Source organism: Protomyctophum bolini, assembly GCF_963924005.1.
Source record: "Protomyctophum bolini genome assembly, chromosome: 10".
NCBI lineage: Eukaryota > Metazoa > Chordata > Actinopteri > Myctophiformes > Myctophidae > Protomyctophum > Protomyctophum bolini.
The window spans coordinates 21610271-21636110 of NC_137871.1; the positions used below are offsets into that span (position 1 = coordinate 21610271).

Genomic DNA, 25840 nt, shown 5'->3' on the forward strand with positions numbered 1-25840 from the left:
TAACCCCTGGCAGCTGTTTTCTCTCCCAACCTTCTGTCCAGCGTGTAAATAGTTCAGATCTATCTTGTTACATTCTGCCGGCTGACAGATATAGTCATCAGGGAACACTATATCTCGGCAGGTATGCAAATATATGCAAATTGCGGTTGTCAGACATAGTTAAGTCCGGGGTGAGACGTTCCATGGATGTGATGGATGGCACTAAATAACTATGGGTCGATGTGCACCCATGTGCCATATCTGCCCTGGCTTGAGCCTGAATTATATTTAGTTGCACACCAGTGCCGCGCACCGAGAATAGCAGATCTACAAGTTTACAACGTGTTGCGTCGCGACATGTTGTAAGCTAGTAGATCTGCAAATTCCGGTGAGCGACCCGAGTATAACTCAGGCTTTAGCCATCCTCCCCTTTCTAACAACTGGAGTACCTGTAAATGACAGCAACAGTGGCTGAAACAGCTTGTGTGAAGCCAGGTCGTTTTTTTTGTTTAGTTTTTTTAGAACGGGTGACCGAACCACAGCGGAATGCTCTCACTGCCTGCTAAAAAAAATATCAGCATCTCCTTTAAACGGTCTTTACTGGAATCTGGCTAAGCCAAAGGAGGGTGTCTGGGTCAATGACTCAGATGAGTGGAGGGGTGGAGAATGTCACCTCTTGTGTGTCTCAATGCTCCAAGACAGGGTACGGGCCGGGAAAAGGTATGGTGAGAGAAAGGTTCTGTCTGGGTCTGGCAGAGCCCCGAAGCCGTCTGGCCCAATGCTAAGTGACAAGAATGACATAATTTTACCATGGAAAGAAAAGGGAGCTGGTGGAAATTTGAAGGGGGGGGGGGGGGGGGGGGAGTCAGCTGCTTACCGGCGGTGGCTGCCATGGATCGTGGTTAGAAAGTATTGTTTCCATATAGGCAAACCCTGTCCACCGGTCCCTCCCCCCCCCCCCCCCCCCCATCCTCCTCCTCCTCATTCCTACCGCTAGTACCGCTGCAGTAGTTTGACTACATTTGACTCTCTTTTATGAGAGCTTGAATGAAACCGTGCAGGTTTCAAACAGGCTGTGCAAGCCTGTTTTCCCCATTTGCATTGTCTCTGGTGAGGGCCTGTGGTATGTATGGACCTATAAGGACATTGGTCTACAGATCAGCAAGTGCACACATGGTCATTATCAGCATTAACCCATTTAGACCTGAGGACGATTCTACAAATGCCTTCTAAATCATGACTGTTTTCTGAAAAACCCATGTTTCTATGTCAGTCCCAAAAATATATGTAATTGGCCGCCGACCTCCATCTGAAAATGTGTTGTTCCAGCCAGGTACAACCCCCGTTGTGAAATATTCGCTTTGAAATATACAGTATATTCAAGGATTTGGGCCACATTTTCACGATTTTTCAAAAATAACAGATCTACAAGCTTGTAGTGTGCCGCGCTATGAGCTTGGAGATCTGCTATTTTTCAATAGCTAAAGTATAACATAATGCTTAAAACACCAAAACGGGTTCCCGTCCTGAATGGGTCAATAGAGAGCATCGCATGCAGTGCACAACGACGTCCGTGGCTCATTTTGTGCAAGATTCATCTCAACAAGGGAGAAAGGGGGCTGATGTGATGTTGTTTATTACTAATATCTCATGCATGGGATCATCCCTGAGTTGTAGTTTGTTAGATAGCCAAAACAGATATAGAACAATCAAGGCGCTCTATATCTCCCCTCTGACTGAGTACAGAACCGTACCATTAGCCTAATCTCATTTCAGGGGTTAATCTCCGGTCACTCGGGAAAACAAACTACAGCGACCCGATATGACTCCTGAGTTGATTACAGCCCTCTCATCATCTGTATTTACCTCACATGGAGAATTATCAACACCATCAAATCTCCAGATAAACTGTATATCTTACCGGAGAGATTTTGTTGCAGATGGAAATTAGTTTTGGAAGCAAATGCCACTCATTGCTTTGCAGCACAGCATGGCGTGTGTATATTTCATCCAAATAACTTCTCGGATATGGCAGTCTACTCTAGGAAATTTGGAGGGAGATTGGTGACAATCACGCATCCTTCAATCGGTAAATACAATGTTGGATCGAACGTGTCTCCATGAAGAGAGTGAAGGGTCGTGCCTGAGTCACTGAGCACCGCAAAAGTATGGACACCATTATTGAAAGTTAAATCCTTGGGGGAAATGCCTGTCCGGATGGTTTTCTTTTTTTCTTTTTCATATTTTCTAAGGGAAGACTTCAGAGCAATGGTATGCAGATAACCGTTTTGATGATGAGCCGCCGCGACATGGGGATAATGTATGGAGTCACTGGCGTCATTGCTCTGACTGCATTTCACACGGAGCAACTCGATACCTCTGAGCACTCAAACAGTGCGTGAGGAGCTCGGTGAATTCTCGCCACTTTAATTTGATCTCTGGGAGAAAAAAATAACATTTCAATACCATTTATTTAAACAGGACATTCCCAACGGACTTGAGAGTGACACACACACAGACCAAACACAGCATTCTATTATATCTCTTAAATTATTCTATTAGCACTTGGGGAAGATAGTGAAGTGGTCATGAGTATGACATCTACGTCTCTCGGCCAATATGTAATGACACCACTTGAGCCCAGGCTCTGGGAAGTTTGTTTTTGGTAAGGACCACCACATGACTTGAAGGGACCCTGAATATCCCCCCCGCCCCGCAATAAAGGGTGTCCAAAATAACAAGCTTTGCAGACCCTGAGACTGAGGAAGTACAGTTGGCCATCTGTTGCCTTCGACTCCCATCCCACAAGGGCACACAGACTGTAAACCTCTCATAACCCCATCGCCCCGGGAAAGCATTGTCTATCTTGCACAAACATATGGCAGAGTCCACGCACCTTATTAGTGTACATTACCAGTGAACAAATCACATTAACCTCCCCGAAGGTTCTATGACCATACTGTACTCTCAAAAACTAGAGGGGGCACCAAGCGCATGTGCTAATTACAGTTAAGCTATGTGTTTCTTGACCGCTGCATCTGCTGTGAGGGCACACATACCACTGAGAGAAGCATGCAGGGTGCTGCCGGGTGTGGGATAGGGGGTGATTTACAATAGCAGCATGCACCCACCCCCCCACCCCCCTGAGAAATGGTGTGAGTCCGACGTTGCTCCAGGTCTAAGCCATGCTAAGAATTAGGTTTGGGTTGTCTCTGCTAGCACAAGAGATAATCCCCTTCCTTCAATATGATTGACTGATGTTTTGTCCCATGGAGTCGGGAGCGGAATTGTGCGGAACCTCCGCCCGCAAGAAGAACAATGCTTGATGTTGAGACGGGAGGGTTCATTAAACTTGAAAGTTTAGGACAGGTTGACTTAAGGAGGAAAGACGGATGAATGTGTAAATTTATGAGACAGCCCCATCTGTAGCCTGGAGCTTAGGGCTAAACGGTTAATTACGCTTTATGGACTGTGAGGCTCGATTATTGTGCTTGCTCTTAAGAGACAGCGTAAATAAAACACCATTACTCGGAGGCGGGGGGGGTGAAAGAGAACTGGCCGCCGTTGGCAGTGCAAATGGCATTTTTCTCCCTCTGAGAACCTGTTGCTTTGCGACAAAGCTTCTTTTAATGCCGAACCCCTCTGTCCGGCACCCATGAATGGCTGCAGTGGACCTGCGCGCAGGGTGCGAGCTGTGTCCCACCACACGGTTTGCCAAACACAACAGAGTAAACAGAGGTTTTCTCACAGTTAACAAGCAAGAGAGTGAAAGGGACATCTCAACTCAAACACTCAAAAGGCACCCTGTAGTAGTAATAAGGAGTAGAAGAGTTTATTTTATTTTTATATGGCAATCTCGCAGGCATATTTGTCAAATTAGGCTCAAAATGTTGGGACAGCTATTTGTTTGTATGGTTATGGATAAGGGTATTATTGGTTTGCAGACTGATAAAGCCCATTTGCGTGCAAGAACATTGTATTCGTTTACTTTGGACCGAATGCTCAACATTTACGAAGTGATTTGAGTTTTGTGTTTTTAATTACTACGACTGGCACTTCTGTTTTCTATGGTCGATAGCTTGGAGGCAGTGGGTTCTACGTATATGGACCAATCCCAATGACTGCGTCCCAAGGTTCCAAGGTCAATCTCTATACAGATCCCCAGCCAACCTGCCGAATCTGCTAGCACAACCAATGGGACAAAAGGCACAGAAAAGCATGATTCTCACAGAACCTTTAAATTGACAGCATCACTGTATGCAATATGACTTGCAGAATTAAAGTAAGGCTATAGGCTTATTGCACATGCTAGGCTTGCCCAGCAATTCTGCTAACTGCTCTTTGGACACAAAAGAACAACTTGTTCTGTGCAAACAGTATTCTGAGATCCTGTACACTGTTTTTGCGAGCGAGGTGCTTATTGTGATTAAATCAAGCCAACCAGGGCCATAAGAGAAACTGAGTAAAAAACAGCATTAAGAACATAGTGGATCTTGCCTGGCTACCGCAAAGTACTTATCATCCAACCCACACCAGGTCTTTAAAACCCTTATTAGATACTAACGCTATTTACACAAACATTCAGTTCCAGCAATTGTTAAAGTGTGGAAAGGAGAAAAGAGTGTATAGGAAAAAGCTCTGCAAGACCACATTGTTACTGGCTCCGTTTTTTTTAAGAGTTGATCTAGAATGTTACAGGTCTGTTAAAGTTCATTTGAGGAACCTGATATTTTATTTGGCTGAGTCCTGTGTTGCCACTAGACTTGAGTCTGGCTGAAAACTTCAGAAACGGACCCTATTAAAGATTTATTGTGGCAAGCTTTTGGACAGTGATCTGGCAAAGTCCAGCCATGCTTTTACACCACTTATCAGTGGCTTTTTCAATACTCAATTTGCTTAACTTTCTATTTGTGTAATTTCCGAAAGTGAATGTACGGGCAAGGTGCGAGAAGATATATATATATATATTTTGCCACTCAAAAAGAAACGGTAGTGCAGCAGATCTAAAAGCTCACAATGTGTCGCATAATTATGGTGTAGAAGGGGAGGTGCTAAGTAAGTATAGACAGCTGAGGGACCTAGATGAATGTTTATAATGTTTAAGTGGTTAAATAAACTCTCACAATCATCACTAACACATTCTACCGCGCACACCCCCATTCCGCCCAATCGTACAGTCGAGCAAGTGACCATGTCCACACAGTAGTGGTTAATTTAACTCTGGAAGTGTCAAAATGCACCCTGCTGTGAATAGAGCGAAGGAGATAGATGTGCTGGGTGGAAAGGCATGGGATTTGCAGTAATAGCCATGGGAGACCAGGGCTTTGCCCAGCCTTCTCTACTAAAGCATAACGAGACCAAGTGCTATGCATGTGTCAATTTAGCCCTGAAGATGCTCTCACCACATATGTAGAGCGTGTGTGCGACACACACACGCACACGCACACACACACACACACACACACACACACACACACACACACACACACACACACACACATAAAAATATTGTATGCGCAAAAATAATACAATCTCACCACAAGCCAGGCACACATGGTACACACACATACACACTCCCCACTCCCCACCCTCCACCCACACCCCCACACACGTCACCCACAGACGCGCGCATGCACGCAAAGGCCATGAACTTATGTAGACAGACATATCTTTCCTCCTCGACACTTCCTATGTAGACGATTCATTCGACAGTGTCAGTGACAGTGACTCTTTTATTCTGCAATGTGCAGCACCACAGAATGTGCAATTTTCATACCACTAAATTAATCTTAATTAAATTCTAGTCCGCCGACGTGGCAACATCCGGAGTGTCAATAATGGAACACTGAAAGTGTCAAAATGGATCCTTACAGGTCCACACAATGTATTTAAGTGTATAGGGAGAGACAATAGGCTAAAATGCAGAATATACATTGGAATTTGCACCCTTTCTTAGAGAGTGATTTTCAGCTTGCTGGCCGACGCAACCTCAAGTGACCGAATGTCATAACTGTACATAAAATTTGTTTTCTGAAAATGTGGTGGCCCACTTAGAACAGTTCCAGAAACACTCCCTGCTGAAAGCGTTTCCCCTGTTGGAGATTTCATTGTTTTATCCTCTTCCATGGGGGCATAACTTATGCGTTGCTAGGCACTGGCTTACGAAATCTGATTTGCCTACAGTTGATACCAGATGTTGCCCCTGCAATGAGACCAGCCCAGGACCCTGACGTCCTGGTATCTCTCTCCTTCTCTCTCCCTCCCCACCTCTCTCTCACTCTCTCTCCCTCCCTCTCTCTCTCCATCTTTCTCCCTCTCTGCCCTTCTCCTTCCCTCAGAAATGGTGCCAACAACTTTCCACTGGCGGAGAGGGGGAAAAAATGAAATATCCTCTCCCAGATCTTCCAGTTTCCCCCTCAACAAGGCTCCTTGTAAAACACCTTTATGCAGCTTGTATGTGTGCCACGTCTCAGGGCTTTGGATTTTCAAATAATGACAGAAGTGTGCCAAATTCTGCCGATCACCTGAGCCAGAAACCATTATAAGAACCAGCAGCACCCAGTCCTCTCTTTTGTTTCCATCCATTTCGTGACAGATTTCACTCAGCACGGCAGAATGGGTCTTGAAACTATACTCAGGGCCCAGATTAATGAGTTTACCTTCATCGAAAAAAGGCTCAAAATGTCCGCGGTGCGGCGGAGCAGAGTGAGCACCGCGTTGCTACCGGGGGCGCAGGCACAACCCCATCCACCCCCCAAAATGAGTGGAAGTCGTGCTATGATTCATTCACAGAATAAGTAAAAAAAAAGAACTTAGAGCACATCTGCCTGATCATAAGTCATGTAGCACTCAGCGTTTAAGCACAGAATTAGCTCTTGTTCGCATGGTGAAATGCTCCAGGAACGCATGCAGTCAGCTATGCTATTCTGGCATATGTTCTGCATGTGTGCCTGACTAAATGGTGGATAAATAGCAAATCTGACAACACACGTTTAAAAAAACGTTACTTTAAGAAGGTAACTTCAACTGTAACTGTAACTGTCTGTCTGTCTGTCTGTCTGTCTGTCTGACAGACAGACAGACAGACAGACAGACAGACAGACAGACAGACAGACAGACAGACAGACAGACAGACAGACAGACAGACAGACAGACAGACAGACAGACAGACGCACGCACGCACGCACGCACAGAGAGAGACACACACAGAGAGAGAGACACAGAGAGGAATATAGTGGAATGCAATATAAACAGTGGAATCTGACTGACAACATTAAGTTGTAAAGAGGAATGTCTGTGGTTCAACAAACGCGCCTTGGTAGACAGCTGAGCATCATGTCGGCACCATCACCTTCAAGATGTCCTGCCAGATAGTGTCTGGGAGAACCATTCCCCCCCCCCCTTGTCCTTCTCAGCCTAGGCCTCAAAAATGTGAGAAAATGCTGGAGGGTAATTTGGACTGTACTATGATTATGGGGTTTTCGATATTTTGATATTCCTACCCCCGAATCCTTCTTTCTGCCTCTTGGCAAACATGTACCAAAAGGTCCTGTCAAAATATTTTGGAATTGTTGTCAGGAGTCTAAAAATGGACTTCTTGTGAAGCAGGCACAAAGGGAATCAAATCCTAATTAGTATGTTCGCTTATTGGGCAACATCAACCATATGGTACAAATTTCTGAGCAGCAACTATGTGAAGTAACAAATCAAAATGTGACTTGCACAAGAATTGCTACACAGACTTCATCGTCTGATAATTTGCCGCTGCCATTGCAAAGTTGGAGATCAATCCACTCCTTTCCTTCATGCATGAACCGAAGCTACTCAACGTGTCGAGATGTATCACATGAAACACACGTTCATCTAGTTCAATATATCACTCACATTTTTCATAGACAGCATCTATAATTCCACAAGGAAAACAAAGAGACGCTATGTGCCGGACTGTCACAATTCTCACCAAAGTCTGTGTGCAGTCAAAAATACATAGTGTTATACGGACGCCCGTCACATGGTCAGTGCAGGAATGAAACGGAACCACCCTTCGACCATGACGGCCGTGCCAGAGCGACCCATCCAAACGTATACTTAGCTGGGAATACCATGTGATTTGGCTGCAATGGGGATATGCATGTACTCCTTTAACTGCACATTAACCGGCCTCTGTGCAATAACAAGTTAACCTTTTATCTGGCTACGACAAGCCTCACCGCTGTATCCAAATAAACAGAGGACGCTTATTCAATCGAACCCGCTGAAAAGGACTTCTGGGGAATAAGGATAAAAGAAAAAAAAAACGTTATTTAGCAAGCTAAAAACTCCAGAATGTTTAGGTTATCATGCCACACACACTCGCGCGCATGCACGCACGCGCGCGCACACACACACACACACACACACACACACACACACACACACACACACACACACACACACACACACACACACACACACACACACACACACACACACACACACACACACACACACACACACACACACAAATCAAATCAAAATGTTGTTTGTTGACATTTAGTTATATTTTTCCCTAGCCTGGTTTTGTTGTTTGCTTTCGGAATATGTTGAAGCTCTGCTGAAATCAAACAATGTCCGACTGATGCAATGCAGACGCCTTATACTCCTCACTAGACATGTTCTCTCTTTTGCTGAAGAAAGTTACAGTTGAACAAACTAAAAGTACAATAATAATAATAATAATGGATTACAGTAGCGAATTTGATTTGTGTAGCACCCTTTCTGACATGCCATATGTTGATCCTACCCCACCCATCCATCCTCTTCGATGTCTCCCTTTTGACTGATACAGGTCCATTCAAACTCTAGACGGGCCTGCCCTGCCCCAAAGTTATCAAACCCTGTACACACAAGACACGCTCCATATACTGTATGGCCACTACAGAATGAATTAAGTCTGCCAACACCCAGGCCGAAGCGTGCACGCAACCTCAGGGCGTCTTACTGGTATTTTATCCAGGACCAGCGAAATACTCCGATAGAATGAGCTGAGTGGAACCACTGTAAACACCTTCAGTCAGTCAGTCAGTCAGTCAGTCAGTCAGTCAGTCAGTCAGTCAGTCAGTCAGTCAGTCAGTCAGTTAGTTAGTCAGTCAGTCAGTCAGCAATATTTTTTTTATTTAAAAAAAGAGCAATAAAATGGTGCTGCAGAGCAATTCCACTCTGTCACCGTATTGCAAAAATGGCACCACGACTGCCCTCGTGGGTCTTGTCCGAGCACCTGTGCTGGGTCCTTACCCGAGTCCGTCGCTGTGACCAGAAGGACGTATTTCCCTTGCAGCTCGCGGTCCAGGGTTTGGCTGAGGCTCAGCTGACCGCCAGATGAAAGGCTGAAAGCGCCCTCATCGTTGCCACTGCCGAGCATGTAGCTGAGCTGACCGTTGGTCCCCTGGTCATCGTCCCTCGCAACAACCTGGCAGACGGATAATGAGAACACAAAAAAGTAGTTTGGAGTTGTTTGGAGTCTTTTCCAGCACTAGCTACCCTGATTCACTCACAGTTAAAATCTAGACTAGCATAACCACAATGTTCAGCTGCATTCCCCACAGGAGCAATTTGCATTGCTCGTGGGTACGTGGTTGGTTGGGGGAAGAACAATTGTTGCTCATTAACCAGAATTTCACAGTTGGTCCGAGGGTTCCAAACTAATGACAAATCCATGCCTGCTTCTCTAACGTTGTGGCCACTGGCTGCTCTGGAATGCTGGACACAAGCTACTGTAATGGTTTCAAAGTAAAGGCCCATTTACAGTATACTCAATGTTAATTATGAGGATGACTTCTTCTGTCCAGTCACTGTGTTAATTTTGCTCACGGATAACAAAAATAAGCCCCTACTAGTTCACTGTTCAAAGTGGGCTATAAATCTTTGCACGACATTGTTCATTAGTGAACAATATTGTGGGCTGCCTGCCCGGCTCTTTCTATCTCACGGGCCACAGAGAACCATAGTGCACTTGTGTAGCAAACTCACTGTTGCTGCAACCCCACCCCCCTTTTTCCCCCTAAAAAGATGTAATTGAGCAGAACTAATTGCAATCATATTTGATTTCTTCATAATTTTCATCTCGTATTTGTTATGAAATTACACAAAACAAGACCACCATGCTCAGTGCTTCAGTTAAAACGATTCCATATACATCCTTGTAGTTATTGGGTTAGCGTCATCGCAAATCTGGTTAAACTGTTAAGTCTTTAAGGTCTCTGGCCTTGTTTTCACACAGGAAATAGTTGCCGTTGGGAGGAAACCGTTTATGTCCAAAACCGTTCATGTCCAAAACTGTTCCTATTTTATTATTTAAAAATAACTAAATAACTAAAACACATAGTGAAAATAGCCCATCTACAAGGTCACAGCGCGTTGCATCGCAAGCTTGCAGATCAGCTGTTCACTCTTGTATGACAAAGTTTAGGAAAAACGTACAAAAACATACAAATCTAGCAAAAACATTCTTGAAATATGTCGATACAAGGTTTCTGCCCGACAGCAACAAATTCCTGTCCATAATTAAGCACCAATGGGGTCGTTTTAAGTTATTTTTATCGATCTCGGTCTCGGTAAAATCCATTTTTGCATTGCTAGGCAACGCCTTGCCCTGTTTAGTTCAGACGTAGAAATGGAAGATTTTGCTTCCTGGTTTTGGTAGAAAGGAAAAGTGGGCGTTCTCAGAATATTCTGCCTGGCACTATGCCGGATATAGCGCCAGGAGGACTTTGGTTGCAACCAAAGTGTCAACAGGTAATGTAAAAATCACACCCATGTGAAGTGAGGGGCGCTCTTATCATCATACATCATCTCATTCTGGTCAATCACAATTTGAGTCCTCACTTTTGTCTTAAATGTTTGGGTTTACACAATTATTTTTTTTACACAAAATCATGTGTGTTTACACAAACACTCAAAACTAGCCATTCATTGTCAATGGCATTCAATGTTTGTGTTAGGACAACGTTTGTGTTTACACAAACCCTCAAAGCTGCACATAGGAGGGGCTAGCGCCCCTCAAACATCGTGACAGACAGCCCTCGCAACACGCGCACCTCTCTGCACAACTCACCTGCAGGATGTTCCGGGGCAGGTCTCGGAGGTTCTCCGGAACGTTCACGGTGTACGGCGAGAGCTCGAACGCCGGTGTGCAGTCATTCACGTCCAGCAGCACTACGTTGACCGTGGCGCGGTCGGCGCGTGGCGTGCTGCCGCGGTCGGCCGCCTGGAGCACCAACGAGTAGGAGGAGCGCGCCTCGCGGTCCAGCCGCTTGGCCACCGAGATCACCCCGGTGACCGAGTCGATGCGGAAGTCGCCGTTGGCGTTGCCCTCGGCGACCGAGAAGCGGATCTGGCCGTTGGTGCCCTCGTCGGCGTCGCTGGCGAACACCTGAGCAAAGTAGGTGGGGAAGAAGAAGTACGTTTGCATGTTTTACTTCAGTAGAGGTATCAATGCTGCAATGTAGGACCTGCTCCGTTTACACAGTAAAAAGTCCCCGGAATTCAAAATAGACTTGAGTAAAAGTAGAAAGTTACTCATTATGCAGAATGTCCCATTTCAAGTTTTCAAATGTTGAAACATCGTTTGAAAATGGCAGATCTACAAGCTCACAATGCGCATTGCGACGAATTGTGAGCTTGTAGATCGGCAATGCAAGTACAAAAACAAAATTGTACTCAAGTACAGTACTTAAGTAAATGTACTTATTTGCGTTCCACCACTGCACCTGAGTAGGCCAGAGTAGAATATACCTTATTGTGTCTATAGTATGGATAATCATGTTGTTGGCAAAAGATCAGCAGATTACGTCACAAGGACAAAAGGATTATTCTTACTCCACTTGTATCTATCAATAAAGGGAGAAAAGCACCCCCCCCCCAAAAAAAAAAACTGGCCATTTATTGTCAATGGCATTCAATGTTTGTGTTTGCACAAACCCTCAAAGCCTGGACATAGGAGGGGCTAGCACCCCTCAATAATACCTGATGACCATGTTTTAGGGTGGCACTCTATCTTTAAGCTTGTCCCAGCTCGTCATCTCATTGTGTTCTCTCTCACCTGCAGGACGTCGGTGCCCGTCAGCGTGTCCTCCTCGATCTCCACGTCGTAGACGTTCTGCGAGAAGCTGGGCGTGTTGTCGTTGACGTCGAGCACCGTCAGGGTCACGTCCATGGTGGACGACAGCGGCGGCTCGCCCTTGTCGGTGGCCACCAGTGTCAGCGTGTAGTTGGCCAGCTCCTCGCGGTCCAGCTCGCCGACCAGACGCACGTCGCCGTCGATCGTGCCGATGCTGAACTTGTTGCCGAACGGCCCCCTGAGTAGTGAGGAGGAGGGCAGTGTTGTTTTTGACAGCAACATTTTGGGGGATTTAGTCGTAGTCTATTGGAATGATTTTAATTAAGTTTTGAGTCACATTTGAGTCACGTGTTCGTCTAGTTTTAGGCAACTAAATCTACAGTTGAGTTAGTCGACTAAAATGTATTTTGGCAGGCCTTGATGGCGTCGTAATGGCCGATCTTACACTTGCTGAAAATAGCTAATATAATATCTACAAGCTCACAACGCGTGAGCTTTGTATCGAGCCAGTGCCCCGTGAAATGATTGCTCGTTACTTCCGGTTCATCAAATCACCTGGTGGCTCTTCAAAAGAAGAGCTCGGCGGCTGAAAAGCGTGCCAATTTGCGACTAAATCTTGATATTAAACGTGTTCCGCCGAAGGAGTTAATTCTGTGAAAAACGGTAGTTGACGGACAATGTTTTTGTCGTAGTTTGAGTTCGACAACATCAACGCTATACCTGAGGGCGTACTCCACGTAGCTGTTGGGCCCGCTGTCGGCGTCCAGGGCGCGCGCCGTGAACACCACCGTGTCCACAGGTGTGTTCTCCTGGACGTAGGCCATGCGCTGCGACGTGAATGAGGGCGGGCAGTCGTTGACGTCCAGGAGGATGACCGATACCTGGGCGGAGTGATAGTGGTGGGAAAAGCACTCACATTTATTAGGACTATTTTGATAGTCTTCTAAAAACGCCTTCTAAATACTGACCTTGACATTTTCTGAAAATGTTCAAATATTAATTAAAGGTTTCATGACATACATTTTCATACTTTTTTATTTTTCGTTTTTCTTTTAGGTTTCATGACCTCAATTACACCCAAACAACCTGAACTTTGAACATTCAGTGGATTTTCTGCGTTCTGGGATTTTCTCTGTGTCTGTGAAGCCTTTTGAGCTGCAATGAAAACAGGCAAAACAGTGACATAGAGGCAAATCCCATTGTCATATATGGGATTTGCTGGCTCTTACATCACACTCCACAGGAAAATCAGAGCACTTGTTTGAGCCAGAAAACCCCAGACCACAGAAAATCTACTGAATGTTAAAAGTTCAAGTTTTTTGGATGCAATTGAGCTCAGATAAAAAAAATGAAAAAATACAAAAACTTATTTTTTTTATGTCACAATCCCTTTAATTAAAATTGCAAAAATGTTACGCTGCCAATATACTGTACATAGCAACAAGGACCCCAATAGGGGTTCCTGTCCTGAAGGGGTAAAAACACCAAAAGAATGGTGTTCCTAAAAGTATCAATTACAGTAGTAAAGTAAAAGTCTGCTGTTCAAAATGTACTTACTAAAAAAAAAAAGTACAAATGTATTGGCATTAAAATCTACAGTAGCAAAAATAAAACGTCATGAACATGCTCAAGTAAAGTGCAAATACCTCAAAATGTTTACTTAAGTACAGTGCTTAAGTAAATCTAATGAGTCACGGTTCCACCAATGATATACCTGGGCGGTGCTGGTGAAGCGTGTCGCGGGAGGCGGGGCCAAGTCATGCACAGTGACGACCAGGTTGTAGAAGGACTGCGCCTCGCGGTCCAGGGCCTTCTTGGTCTGGAGAACGCCCTCCTTCGTGATCTCAAACTGGCCCTGAGGGTCGCCGGACGCGATGCTGTAGCAGAGCTGGGCGTTTAGACCTGGAAGACAACATCGGACCCCGGAAAAGGAATTGCGGTGTTGATTATTTCATCGATTGGTCTCATGAACGTCAGTTTTTTTTTTATTCAATTCAGGAAAATTTCCTGAAATTTTTTCAGGAAATGAAGAAAACCTTATATTTTGAAAACAAAGCAACACTGCCTCATCAAAGTTGGTGTTGTAACTTTATATATTGTCAATTACTTCCATAAGAGGGGGAGAGGTGGTGGAGGCAGCTGCTTTAGCATATTTCTGAAACAACACACATACATAAAGGGTGCTCAATAGCACTGATTTATGCAAAAAATAAATAAAATGGAGTTAGGTGGTTTCCTCCCGACAGCAACTATATATATATATATATATATATATATATATATATATATATATATATATATATATATATATATCTGCTATACTGACTGCTATCATGTCAAAAAAGGAGACAAATAGGGGATTATTTAGGATGATCTTGTATAAACAATAGCAGGATAACGAACGGTGAGACCATACTAGAGGTTAGTCACTGACATTTTTAACGTGCTCCTATTGGTAGAGATGCATAATATCAATTTTAATTAACTGATTTTGTTCGTTATCGACATACAGTACATTTCCACAAATTGTGCATGCGTATCAGCAGGAGCTCTGGTTGCTACACTAGTCCGTCAAAGTGGATGATTCATTCCTGTACCATGACACGATTGCTATCAAAAGACAAACAACACTGCGGGCCACTTCCTAAAAATGATAGCGCCGCCGAGCAATTTGGGAAAATCCCTCTCAAAAGAGCAACATTTATTTAAATGACATAACTAGAGTGCGACTAAACCCCAATGTAGCGAAGCTATCTAGCCTTAAAATCGGCCCTAATCCGCACTACTGCCCTGGAGCCAGGGTTAAAATGAGCTTAAATTGAGCGTCTGTAATTCAGCTCAACGGGGTATTCATGTGGAAAGCTGGCATCTTCCCACACTCTACCACATATTTACAGTACACAAGCAAGCAATCCCTTATCAAAAGCCTGGAGTAGCACTTCTTCTTCCATCCCGGTCTTTACGGCCGCAACATCCACAGACAAAGTCTGGGGGTCAAGGGTCCGGGACTTAGGAAGTGCTAACAATGGCAGTGCGTTATTTTGACAGTGAGAAGCGGAGGTTATATCTGCGAGTCTGGGACATGGTCAGACTGCCCGGACGCCAGCGAGAACCAAGACAGACTGGGGTTGAGTGTATTTCCCAGGAATGTAGGTCACAATAACCACATTAGGTCTGCTTGAAGTGGTAATTACAGTAGGAAAGAGTAGCAGGGACTGTTAAAATGCCATCCGGCACTTGAGAAACATGGCCACACCACCTGATATCGAGAGATATCTTAATCCATTTAATCGCATGCTCAAAGGGATGTTGTAATTTTGTCGAATCACTCATGCATGACATGGGAAAATATAATAATAATATATATGTAGGTTTAATTGCTACTCTATATCCAACTGTCATAACAAAGTGACAGCCCAACATTAAATTAGGACCTTTCACACAACTGATTTATGGACTATGACAATAAATTGTATAATTATGTCACATGTTGTATAAATGCTCACAGTTTATGGGATATTCCATCACCACACTGTCCAGTTACTGTAACTGTGACTGCTAACCCTCTCATGTCTGTTTGTAGTAACATGTAATGGTGGAACCTTGTTGTGGTGTTTCACATGTGTGAGTAAGTAAGTAAGTAAGTAAGTAAGTAAGTACAGTAAGTAAGTCCGTCAGTCAGTCAGTCAGTCAGTCAGTCAGTCAGTCAGTCAGTCAGTAAATATATTAATAAATAAATGAATACACAAAACAAACAAACAAATTAACTAGTCAATTATGTGGATCTTGGGATCCACATAAAAACGACATGTGGTCAACCTGTGGCATCATTTGTCTATGACATCATTTGTCTATGACTTATTGTATCTATGACCAATGTCTTCACCATTAGGGAAAAGTTTCAGCACGATCGCAGCCCCATTGACCTCAATTATAACATTTTAGTTAAATATTAAAAAATATATATATAAAACATATATTAACCCATTTTGGGCGTGTTTTTCATGCAGCCTGGAGAGTGACAAGATGGAGTTTGAAATACATCGTTTTCAACAAGGACGGCACAAATATCAGCAATTTTAGGCATGTGTGCAACATGACAACTGTTTTAAAGTATTGTACAGTGACAACTAAAGTCTCTATAATTTTTATGTTGTACTATTACAAAAAAACGGCCGGGCTGTACCCCGAGTCCAGTGCATTCTGCCAACTTCCGGTCCAGGACATTGTCACTCTTCGCAATTCTCTTCGCCAATAGAAGTCTATGTAGAAGAGCCGCCATTGGACTGGCCCCATGAAGTGAACGGAGTTGTTTGTAACTCTGTCTTACTCTCTATGGCTCTGGTACGTACCATCGTCGGCATCGCTGGCTCCCACGGTGACAATGCTGGAGCCCGGGGGCAGGCTCTCCGAGACGGAGGCGCTGTACGCCGTGGCGTTGAACGCGGGCGGGTTGTCGTTCACATCCAGGACGTTGAAGTAGACGCGCACGGCGCCGGCCTGGCCGCCGCCGTCCCGCGCCTTCACCGTCAGCACGTAGTACTGCTGGGCCTCGTAGTCCAGCGGGCGCGTCACGTTGAACACGCCCGTTACCGCGTTCAGGAGGAAGGTCTCGTCCTCGTCGTCCTCGTCCACCGCGTAGGTGATCTCCCCATTCGCGCCCGAGTCGGAGTCGCTGGCCAAGATGGCCGCCACGATGGAGCCTTCATGGGGACACAGTTGCACCAGTAACATTAAAATGGTATCTCTATTTTGTTTTTTAAACACTACACTACATTTCTGGCTGTATGTTAGTTCTCTACCGGGAAAGCGGTGTGGCCAAATGATACATAACATTAGCTGCCAGGTTTTCAACCAGTGGTCCTTGAGGGGGTTCCAGGTGGTCCTCAGCTAAATGATGGAGAGTTTGAACCAAATGGACCCTTATTAGTTATTTTACTTTTGAGAGTGTAAAATGAACCCAAATGGATCTTATGGGTCCATTTTGGTTTCATTTTACGCTCTCAAGAGTTAAGTCATTGTTAAACATCTGCATTACTTAATTTAAAAGAAGTCTACATAATTACACAATGGAATTTGGACAAAATCCTATAACAAAAGTCTTTGGTTTTGGGTCAGCAGGTCTAAATGTCATGGTCCGTGGCTTAAATGCTGAAAGAATAATGGGCCTTGATATGAAAAAGGTTGAAAAGCACTGGAGTAGGGCATTGGTTTATGAAAGAAAAAAAACAAGCAAACATGAAAGCTGAAATGTGGCGATACAAGGTTTCTGCCCAGATACAAGGTTTCTGCCCAGATACAAGGTTTCTGCCCAGATACAAGGTTTCTGCCCAGATACAAGGTTTCTGCCCAGATACAAGGTTTCTGCCCGCGACAGCGACGATTATGCTTCACGGACGGCAGTGGTGGAAAGTAACTAAGTAAGTACATTTACTTAAGTACTGTACTTTAGTACAATTGTGAGGTATTTGTACTTTACTTGAGTATTTCCAATTTCCAATAATTTTACTTCTTCTACTCCACTCCACTCCACTACATCTCAGAGCCAAAATTTTAACTTTTACTCCACTACAATTATTTGAAAACTTTATAGTTACTTTGGAGATTTTAATTTTGATTAAAATCATACATTAAGCACTCCAACAATATACATTTCGGCGCATCGCAAGTTCGCTTGTAGATCCGCTATTTTCAAAAGATTTTGTACACATTTTGAACTTTTTCTTGAGTACATTTTTTATACGGGACTTCTACTTTTAACGGAGTACATCTACATTGCAGTATTTATACTTGGCGTCACTCGCACACTGGCGTGAGTCCTTACCCGGCGTGGTGTCTTCCAGGATGTCGAAGGAGTACGTTCCACGCGAGAACCTGGGGGTGTGGTCGTTGACGTCGCTGACGGTGATGTTCAGCCTCATGTCCGACGACTGCTTCCCGTCGTCGGCGCGCACCAGGAGGGAGTACTTGGAGCGGCGCTCCCGGTCCAGCTTCTTGGTGGCGATCAGGTCACCCGACTCGGGGTCGATCCGAAAGCTCTCCTCCGCCCCGCTGATGATAGTGTACGTCACGAGGGCGTTGGGACCCTGAAGAAATGGAGGGAGGAGCTGATAAATAGCCAAAAGACACTCTCGTCCCGCGTGGGGGTCCCGGGGGGTCCCCGGGACATCCAGATCCCCAGGAAAGTGCCCAGGGGGCCGGCCTGGTTCCGGCGAGCCGCCCGCCTCCGAAATGGTTGAGAAATGACAGATTTACCATGTGGGGGTCCCTGTACTGTACTGTACTGTACTGTACTGTACTGTACTGTACTGTACTGTACTGTACTGTACTGTACTGTACTGTACTGTACTGTACTGTACTGTACTGTCACACCCGAAATCATCATATATACAGTTAATAATGTGTGTGTGTGTGTGTGTGTGTGTGTGTGTGTGTGTGTGTGTGTGTGTGTGTGTGTGTGTGTGTGTGTGTGTGTGTGTGTGCGTGCGTGCGTGCGTGCGTGTTTCGTGATCGGACACAGCGAGCCAGGGACACAGCCAGGGACCCAGGGACACACATAGCTGTCTATAGGAGACAGTGGTTGCACCACTCAAAATCATGGTAATCATAAAAGAAGAGAGTCACAGTTCAGTACGTTTCATCATTGTTTGATATTTGAGCGCCTGACTCAGAGGAAGTACTGTAACAACCTTACCTCAAAGGATTTTGCATGGTCAAATGTGCATGTTTACAAGATAAAAACCATAAACGTAACATCGAGGAGGAACGGTGAGTCAGTGCTTGCCGGGTTTACACACATTCATTGTTTCAAAGTGACCCAACTCTATCTCTCAGGCAGCAAACCAAAACCAAAGCTTAAAAAAAAACAGTTTCGTCCAAGTTCTCAGGCTACATGGCGAAACACAGGACAATAAGTTTAACTTGTTTCCTGACAGCGCTGCCTCAGATGTGAACTCTCAAGAGCCACGGGTTGTCCAGCAGCATCATGGGATATCACAAGATCAAAGTTACACCATGTTAGCGAGTGTCATGTCCTCAGAGTGGGCTACCTATCAGCCCCGGATGAATGACACACTTCTCTGTTCAAGACACTCTTTAACTCATTTAGGCAGATTCTTAGTTTTCTGAGAAACCTCTGTTTCTATGTCAGTGGTGCTCAACCTTTTTCATGTCAAGGACCCCAAACATTATATGTAATTGGCCGCCGACCCCCATCTGAAAATATGTTGTTCCAGGGACCCCAAGAAGCAAAGATTTGAGGTAAAAACGTTCACTCTGAAAGAATATATTGAAAGATTTGTGCCACATTTTCACGATTTTTCTAAAACAGCAGATCTACCAGCACAAGCTTGTAGGTCTGCTATTTTTCAATAGCTAAAGTAAAACATAATGCTTAAAACACCAAAATGGGTTCCTGTCCAGAATGCATTTGCATTATGCGATTCATTGTGTCCTGTTTGCTTTACTAGTGCAATTGTCTGAGGCATGATGAAACCATAATGCAGTAATGACATGCAGGAACAGTGCTGTGTGATTACAACACTAGATTTTCAACTCCACTGAACTGCGCATTCTAAGATGAAAATGTCTTTGAAGCAACAAAAACTCTGGCCCGCGATGTTTTTGGCTAATAATGTAGGTGAAGTGAAATGAGGACATCCTAAAAGGTGAAATGAGTTGAAACTAATTAAAAACATATTCATATTCTGTAGTAGTAAGAAGTCTTATCTAGGTAGCGTAATGGACTAGGGAGAGAAAGGAAACATCAACACAGCAGCTGAATGGTTATATTCTCATGGGGCTCCCTCTTAGTCTTTGAACTTGTACAGGCTATAGTGTTCCTCTATAAAGGCAACTAATAGATCCCCCGGTACTTTGGACAAGTACAACCGCCAGGACACATGTGGAAGCTAAAGCAGGGGCTTTGGAATAAGAGAGGAGAACCGAATGCGATATGACAACTGAATAAGCCCGATGACAGAAGTTGACATTTATGTTTGTCCTGGGCACAATAGCATCCTGAGAAACATCAGACAACTGTCTCTGCCCATGTCTTTCGCCGAAGAGCAAAAATGGCACATCAAAAGCTGCGGCTATTCACCGAGATGAAGCGAAGGCTTTAAGTTACAGCTGGTAAAGAGCTAAAGCTAAATGTGGCTCTTTCAGCTACCCGTGAAGTCTGGGCTGCTTTTTGATCGTGGCAGGACAATGGCAAGGCTTATTCAATGTGCTTTGCATTAAGTGCTTTCTATACCTGCGGAATATCTTAATATATTCCTTTATTGGTTGTAGGTACAGTACTGAGGATACATCACATTATGCATAAATAAAAAGTGTTTATGTTCATGTAGTGAATCGATCGGAGAACTAAAATACATTCCAAATTCCAAATTTGGTATTGGTATACATACCAAATACATTCTGTCCATCATGAATGGAAGTTGGATGCTAGTATACTAGTTCCCATCCTTTTAATCCCTCTACATCAAATCTCTCTGACAAAAATAACTGATCTACAAGCTGATCTCGTTGCTATGCTATTTCTGCCAAATATTCACCCCCCAGAATAGGGACACGTCCGTGCGGTTAAAATATTTCACAATATCGTTCTCTAAAACAGTCCCATTCCTTTAAATAGACACAATGAGAGACACTGCAAAGATAATGAACCAACCAGCCATGCTGAGCACAGTGTTCGTCTCCAACGACCTCTAGATGGAGTACATATTAAGAGACCCAAGTTCATGTCTGACTCCTTATCTCTTTCCCATCACTGCTAGTTTTATGATGCCATTTTGACCTTGCCTCTCTCTCTCTCTCTCTCTCTCCTTCTCTCTCATTGCATTAGCAGAGACACGCTCATAGATCCAGACCTAGTAAAAGGGGAGGCGCAGGGAGATTGGGAGGACGGACGGAGCAAGCCTCTGCTCATCTAAGGACCCCGCTGTCATCAATCAGGAGTTCCACGTCTGGCAATCCCATCAGCCACCTGGGCTGCGGCCCGGAATCCAACACCCGCAGTTTGCCAATTAATTTTTCTGATAGGGTTCAAAAGCAGAGCATGAGAGAGGTGGGAGGGAGAGAGACAGAGTAGGGGGTCCTCCCATCGTGGCCCGCCGTTCAACACTTTTCTTAATGTGCGTGCGTGCACACAATCAGGCATGTGCGCCGCAAGAATGACCATGCGTGCGTGCACACACATACTGTAAGTTAACCAACACTGACCGCTCCCTTGACCTTCGCTAAAGACTACTTTACGGCCCTCCGAAGACATTGTCATTAAGGGGGTGTGTGTGGGGCAGGGGGTGGGGGGGTTGTGTGGCGTGTGGGCGGGTTGACCAATTAAACAGCAGACTTCCACAGAGCAGCAGACTCGAGGAACAGAAGGAAAGTCATTTAGCAGACGAGTGGTTTTTGGGAGCAGGCAGTTCCTATGAGGAGCGGAGAGGTGCGAAGCAGACAGCGCCGCCGGGGATTCTAGCGCTTCCGGAATGCAACGTTGAGCTGAGCAGGCGAGGCGAATCATAACGCAAACAGCTTGTTGTCACCGAGGCCCTCCAGATGAACCCTTCAAGAAACGCGGTAATGTCTCAGCTCGACTGTCGCGGTGTAAATCCGCTCGGAACACGTTCATATGCCTTAGAAATGGCGGCCGTTAGGAACGAAAGCGAAGAGAGGAGTGCATGATACGCCGCCGCTTACAAGAGCTGTGTGTCTCTGGAACACATTACTGCTCAATGTCAGGCTGAGGTTACTTTTTGGAGGCCTCTCCAAAAAAACACCCATTGTTGAACTTTTCTTCATTAAGAGAGCTTTACCTGCAGAGTGTTTTCCACATTAGGTCACCACGTTAATAAAATGTTCGCGTTCTCTACAAAAGCACAAAAGGTAGTGTATTTCTTTTCAAAATGAGGTGAGAAACATTTTTCAGAGAGAGTCCGACCTAGCCCGCATTATGGGGGGAAAGAAATAAAACAACAAGAGAGCAATCTCTTTTCTTTTAACCCGTACGCAACCTTTTCCTTCTTTGGGGTGGAAATGGGTGTAGCGAAAAACGGATGCTAAGAAACAGCATTTTAATACCCTCACACATGAATCCCACATGTAGCACTGTTAAATTGGATGGGATCATTATGATGTCTGAATTCAGCCAGTCAGCTGGCCAACAGCTTGCACTCTTGGCTACTCCAGCTCTGGCTCACACATGTGGCTTTCTCTCAGCGAGGGCTCCAGTGCGTTCCGTACGCTTAGTGTCAGCGCAACTTAAGTTTCCTGCGTTAGGATGTGGGCAAAGTGTTGGCCGGACTTCTGCCTGGCTCTGAGCGCAGGAGCTGGAATGAAACACAGGCTCCTATTTAGCGACCCTATTCATGGCAGTGTTTGGGATAAACATCTATAACCTGTAATTCTCCAAAGACACCGCTAGATTCTATTTTTTAGGTCTTGTACGGCTTTTCTTTTTTGCATGTCTTAGTCCCACTGCGGGCAGCATGCTACTTCCCCTCAACAAAGGGTTATTGTTTGACCTTCATCATCATCTACTAGATATTAGCAAATAAATCCAATTATTGTAGTCTAGTCCTGAAGTCTAGATAATGTGCGTGTGAAAGTATAACATTCACCTTTTGAGTTGTGGAACACAGCTCACACAGACGTGCCCCTCAAAAGTCAAACGTGAGGAAAAAGGGAACGACAGTGAAAGAAACACTGCTCAGTTTGATTTCACCACCACATGTTAAACCTTTCAAGATCAAAGTCTTGAGGTCTCTGGCATTGGAGCAACAAAAAAAAAAGTAATCAATGTCCTTAAAATCCCCTTATTGAAAATACTGACTTGATTCCAGGCCGAAGATTTACAGTCAATATACAATTTTGATAAAAGAGAAAACGGACAAAATTGGACTACGTGGAGTTTTTCTCACATTGAGACCTAAGCGTAGGGGTGAGGCAACAGCTGCGCAATAAAAGACGTGTGGCCTCATAAGTTAACATTAAGTTTGATTCCATATTCCCTCTCTCACACTAATCTTCCTCCTCTATGGCCTGACTTTCTTTCCACTCGCTTCCCATTGTGTCGTTTGGCATTGGGCTAAGGTACCGCAGACCTTGGAGAGGGAGGGGGGTAGTATAGGCCTGCTTCTCACTCACTGCACGATTTCACGTCCACATCCTCCTGCCTAAATAGTATGGAAATATGGAGGGGGGATGGATTGGTAATTGAGGGTGATGCCCAGTGATGTAATGTGAACTACGGGGGCCGCAGAGGGATTATCCAGCAAAAAATAAATCAATCACTAGTCCGCTTGCGCTGCATGTCGCTCCGCGATGACACCATGGCCTTTACATGCCTTGAGTTATGTCAAAACACAAGATACTATGGGACTCTCTCTCTCTCTCTCTCTCTGTGTGCGTGCGTGCGTGCAGTCTGTGTGTTTGCGCACGCACGAGTGAAAGAGAGAACGGGACAGAGAGAGAAAGAGAGATTAAAGTGAAATAGTGAAGAAGAAAGTCCTTCCTATAGTGTATGTCAAGGGCAACTACTACAACAACAACAACCATTATGATGTGGCATCAATATTGACGTAGCGGAGAGGAACAGGTTAGTATGATACGGCCTGCTTGTGACCTCCATTGTGCACTATGTAGTGACATCTTGTTGAACCTTATAGCGCCACCAACCTGTCCATGATATACAATCGACTTTATCTGTTGCTCCTCTTGTCAGAATCACACAATTAGCACATAAATGATATATAAAAATGATAATAATCTGTACTTCCAGTTCCTTGATCACAAACGCAATATCAGAGATATCTATTATTGACAATATTTGGACTCAAATCCTGCACAAATAACTATAATATAACGTATCGATGTGAACCCAAGCAAGGTTCACGTCACGTGCAGATCTAAAAGTAATTTTTGGTTAATTTACTCTAGGTGCCTTGTGAGTGAAAGGCTATAAGCATATTGACATAATGTTAGGACGGAGCAGTGCAGCAGCCACGGTACCTCGTCTGCATCCGTGGCTGTTAGCTGCATTATCTTGTAGCCGTCTCCGATGTTCTCCTCGATGGTCACGTCCAGAATATCGTTGGGGAAAACAGGTGGGTTGTCGTTGACATCCTGAAGCGTGATCTCCACCTATGGGTTGGGGGGAGACAGAGAGAGAGAGAGAGAGAGACAGGGGAGAATTCATAAACGTTTCAACAAAAAATCCCATGTCAAAATTTGCCTGCTAGACCCGCTAAGTTAACCAAAATAAACAAAAATTGTATGAACCGGCCGGGGATCGAAGCCCGACCTCCCAGTCCCAGTGTGGACACTCTAACCACAAGGCCACTGCAGCTGGTCCAGACTGGAGACTATATACTAGTGGAGAACATATCTATTATCAGAATAAGACCTACAGTATATGCTTGCTTGTCTTAAAGTTTTATTCAAGAAGCGAGACTCCCATGAAATCCCTTCTGACTCTTATATCCTCGTTAAGTTCTGGAAAATGATCACACTTGTTGATTGTACACAGGCAGGTAATCAGGGACCTTAAAGCATTCTAACCATTTGGCTCAGCTTAATGTAAAATTGTGTGAGATAAGCACAACTATGGAAAATGTACATTATGTTTTGACCTAAGGGAAACAGCTGTCTCTGTGCTCACTCTGCAGTACAGTATGTGACGTTGCAGACAATTTGGGTGTCACAAACTCATTTTCAATGTCGGAGTTAGAACGGCATGCTTCAAGCATATCATTCTTCACTCTTTATCACATGAGAGAGAGGGTCAATGGTTTGCTTCCCCATATTTTCAAATCCATTTCTAACTCAGGGTTTAAATCGTAAGGAGCCATTTGGTTACATGTGTACACTCTCTGAGGATTGTACTGTGTGCATCTCACTAGTTGTGTGTAGCGTTCCAGACAATGTGATCCCAAGTGGGAATCCAAACCGACGACTACCCTCCAGCCACTGAGCCAAGCAGGACCTCCAGTGTAAGTAGAACAGGACCGGCTACGGTACAGAGCTATGCAAATGTCTGGGGGGAAAGCGGCAGAGCTCGAGACAGTGAGAGTGAGGCAGACATTTGCGGTGTCAGATGTTCCCCGTCTAGCCTGGCAATGTTACATTTCCACACATATCCCACCACTTAAAATGTGATCCACCCCCCATCTCATCCTCTAACCCAAATATATATTTCAAAGACGGTAAACACGGCTCGATTTTGAATCATAACAGACATATTTTGCCCCACATTCTGTTGTTTGTTGCTTCTGTAAATATGGAGAAGCCGCGTTCAACCCATTTAGGACGGGAATGCATCTGTGCCACTTTAGCGTTTAACCACCAGCAGATCTACAAGCTCGTAGATCTGCTATTTTTGGAAAATCGTGAAAATGTGCCGCACATTTTTTAATATACTGTATATTCTTTCACAGTGAATGTTTTTAACTCATATCTTTGCTTCTGGGGATCCCTGGAACAACATTATTTTCAGATGGGGGTCGGCGGCCAATTACATATAGTCTTTGCGGTCCTTGACATGAAATAGTTTGAGAATCACTGACATAGAAAGATTAGGTTTTTCAGAAAACTATCATGATTTAGAAGACATTTTGTAGAACCTGGCCTCAGTCCTAAATTAATTTGTTTAAATTATCAGGCGATGGAGTCTCCATCACTGTGAACAGTGATTATGGAAAACACTAGGGGTACATTTTAACAGCGATACGATACGTACATGGTTGACGATACATGGACGATATT

At 44.5% G+C, this 25840-nt stretch overlaps 1 protein-coding gene across 1 annotated transcript in view; it reads right to left on the bottom strand.

Moving 5' to 3' along the window:
* Positions 1–25840, bottom strand: part of fat4 (FAT atypical cadherin 4) — a 126454-nt gene that overhangs the window by 35028 nt on the left and 65586 nt on the right. The window contains exons 2-9 of the mRNA XM_080774722.1: positions 24089–24220; positions 17901–18162; positions 16429–16779; positions 13791–13978; positions 12797–12957; positions 12059–12314; positions 11072–11389; positions 9253–9427 (exon numbers count right to left, since the gene is read on the bottom strand). Of these exons, the coding sequence (XP_080630848.1) occupies positions 9253–9427; positions 11072–11389; positions 12059–12314; positions 12797–12957; positions 13791–13978; positions 16429–16779; positions 17901–18162; positions 24089–24220 (1843 nt within the window). The remainder of the gene's footprint in view (positions 1–9252; positions 9428–11071; positions 11390–12058; positions 12315–12796; positions 12958–13790; positions 13979–16428; positions 16780–17900; positions 18163–24088; positions 24221–25840) is intronic.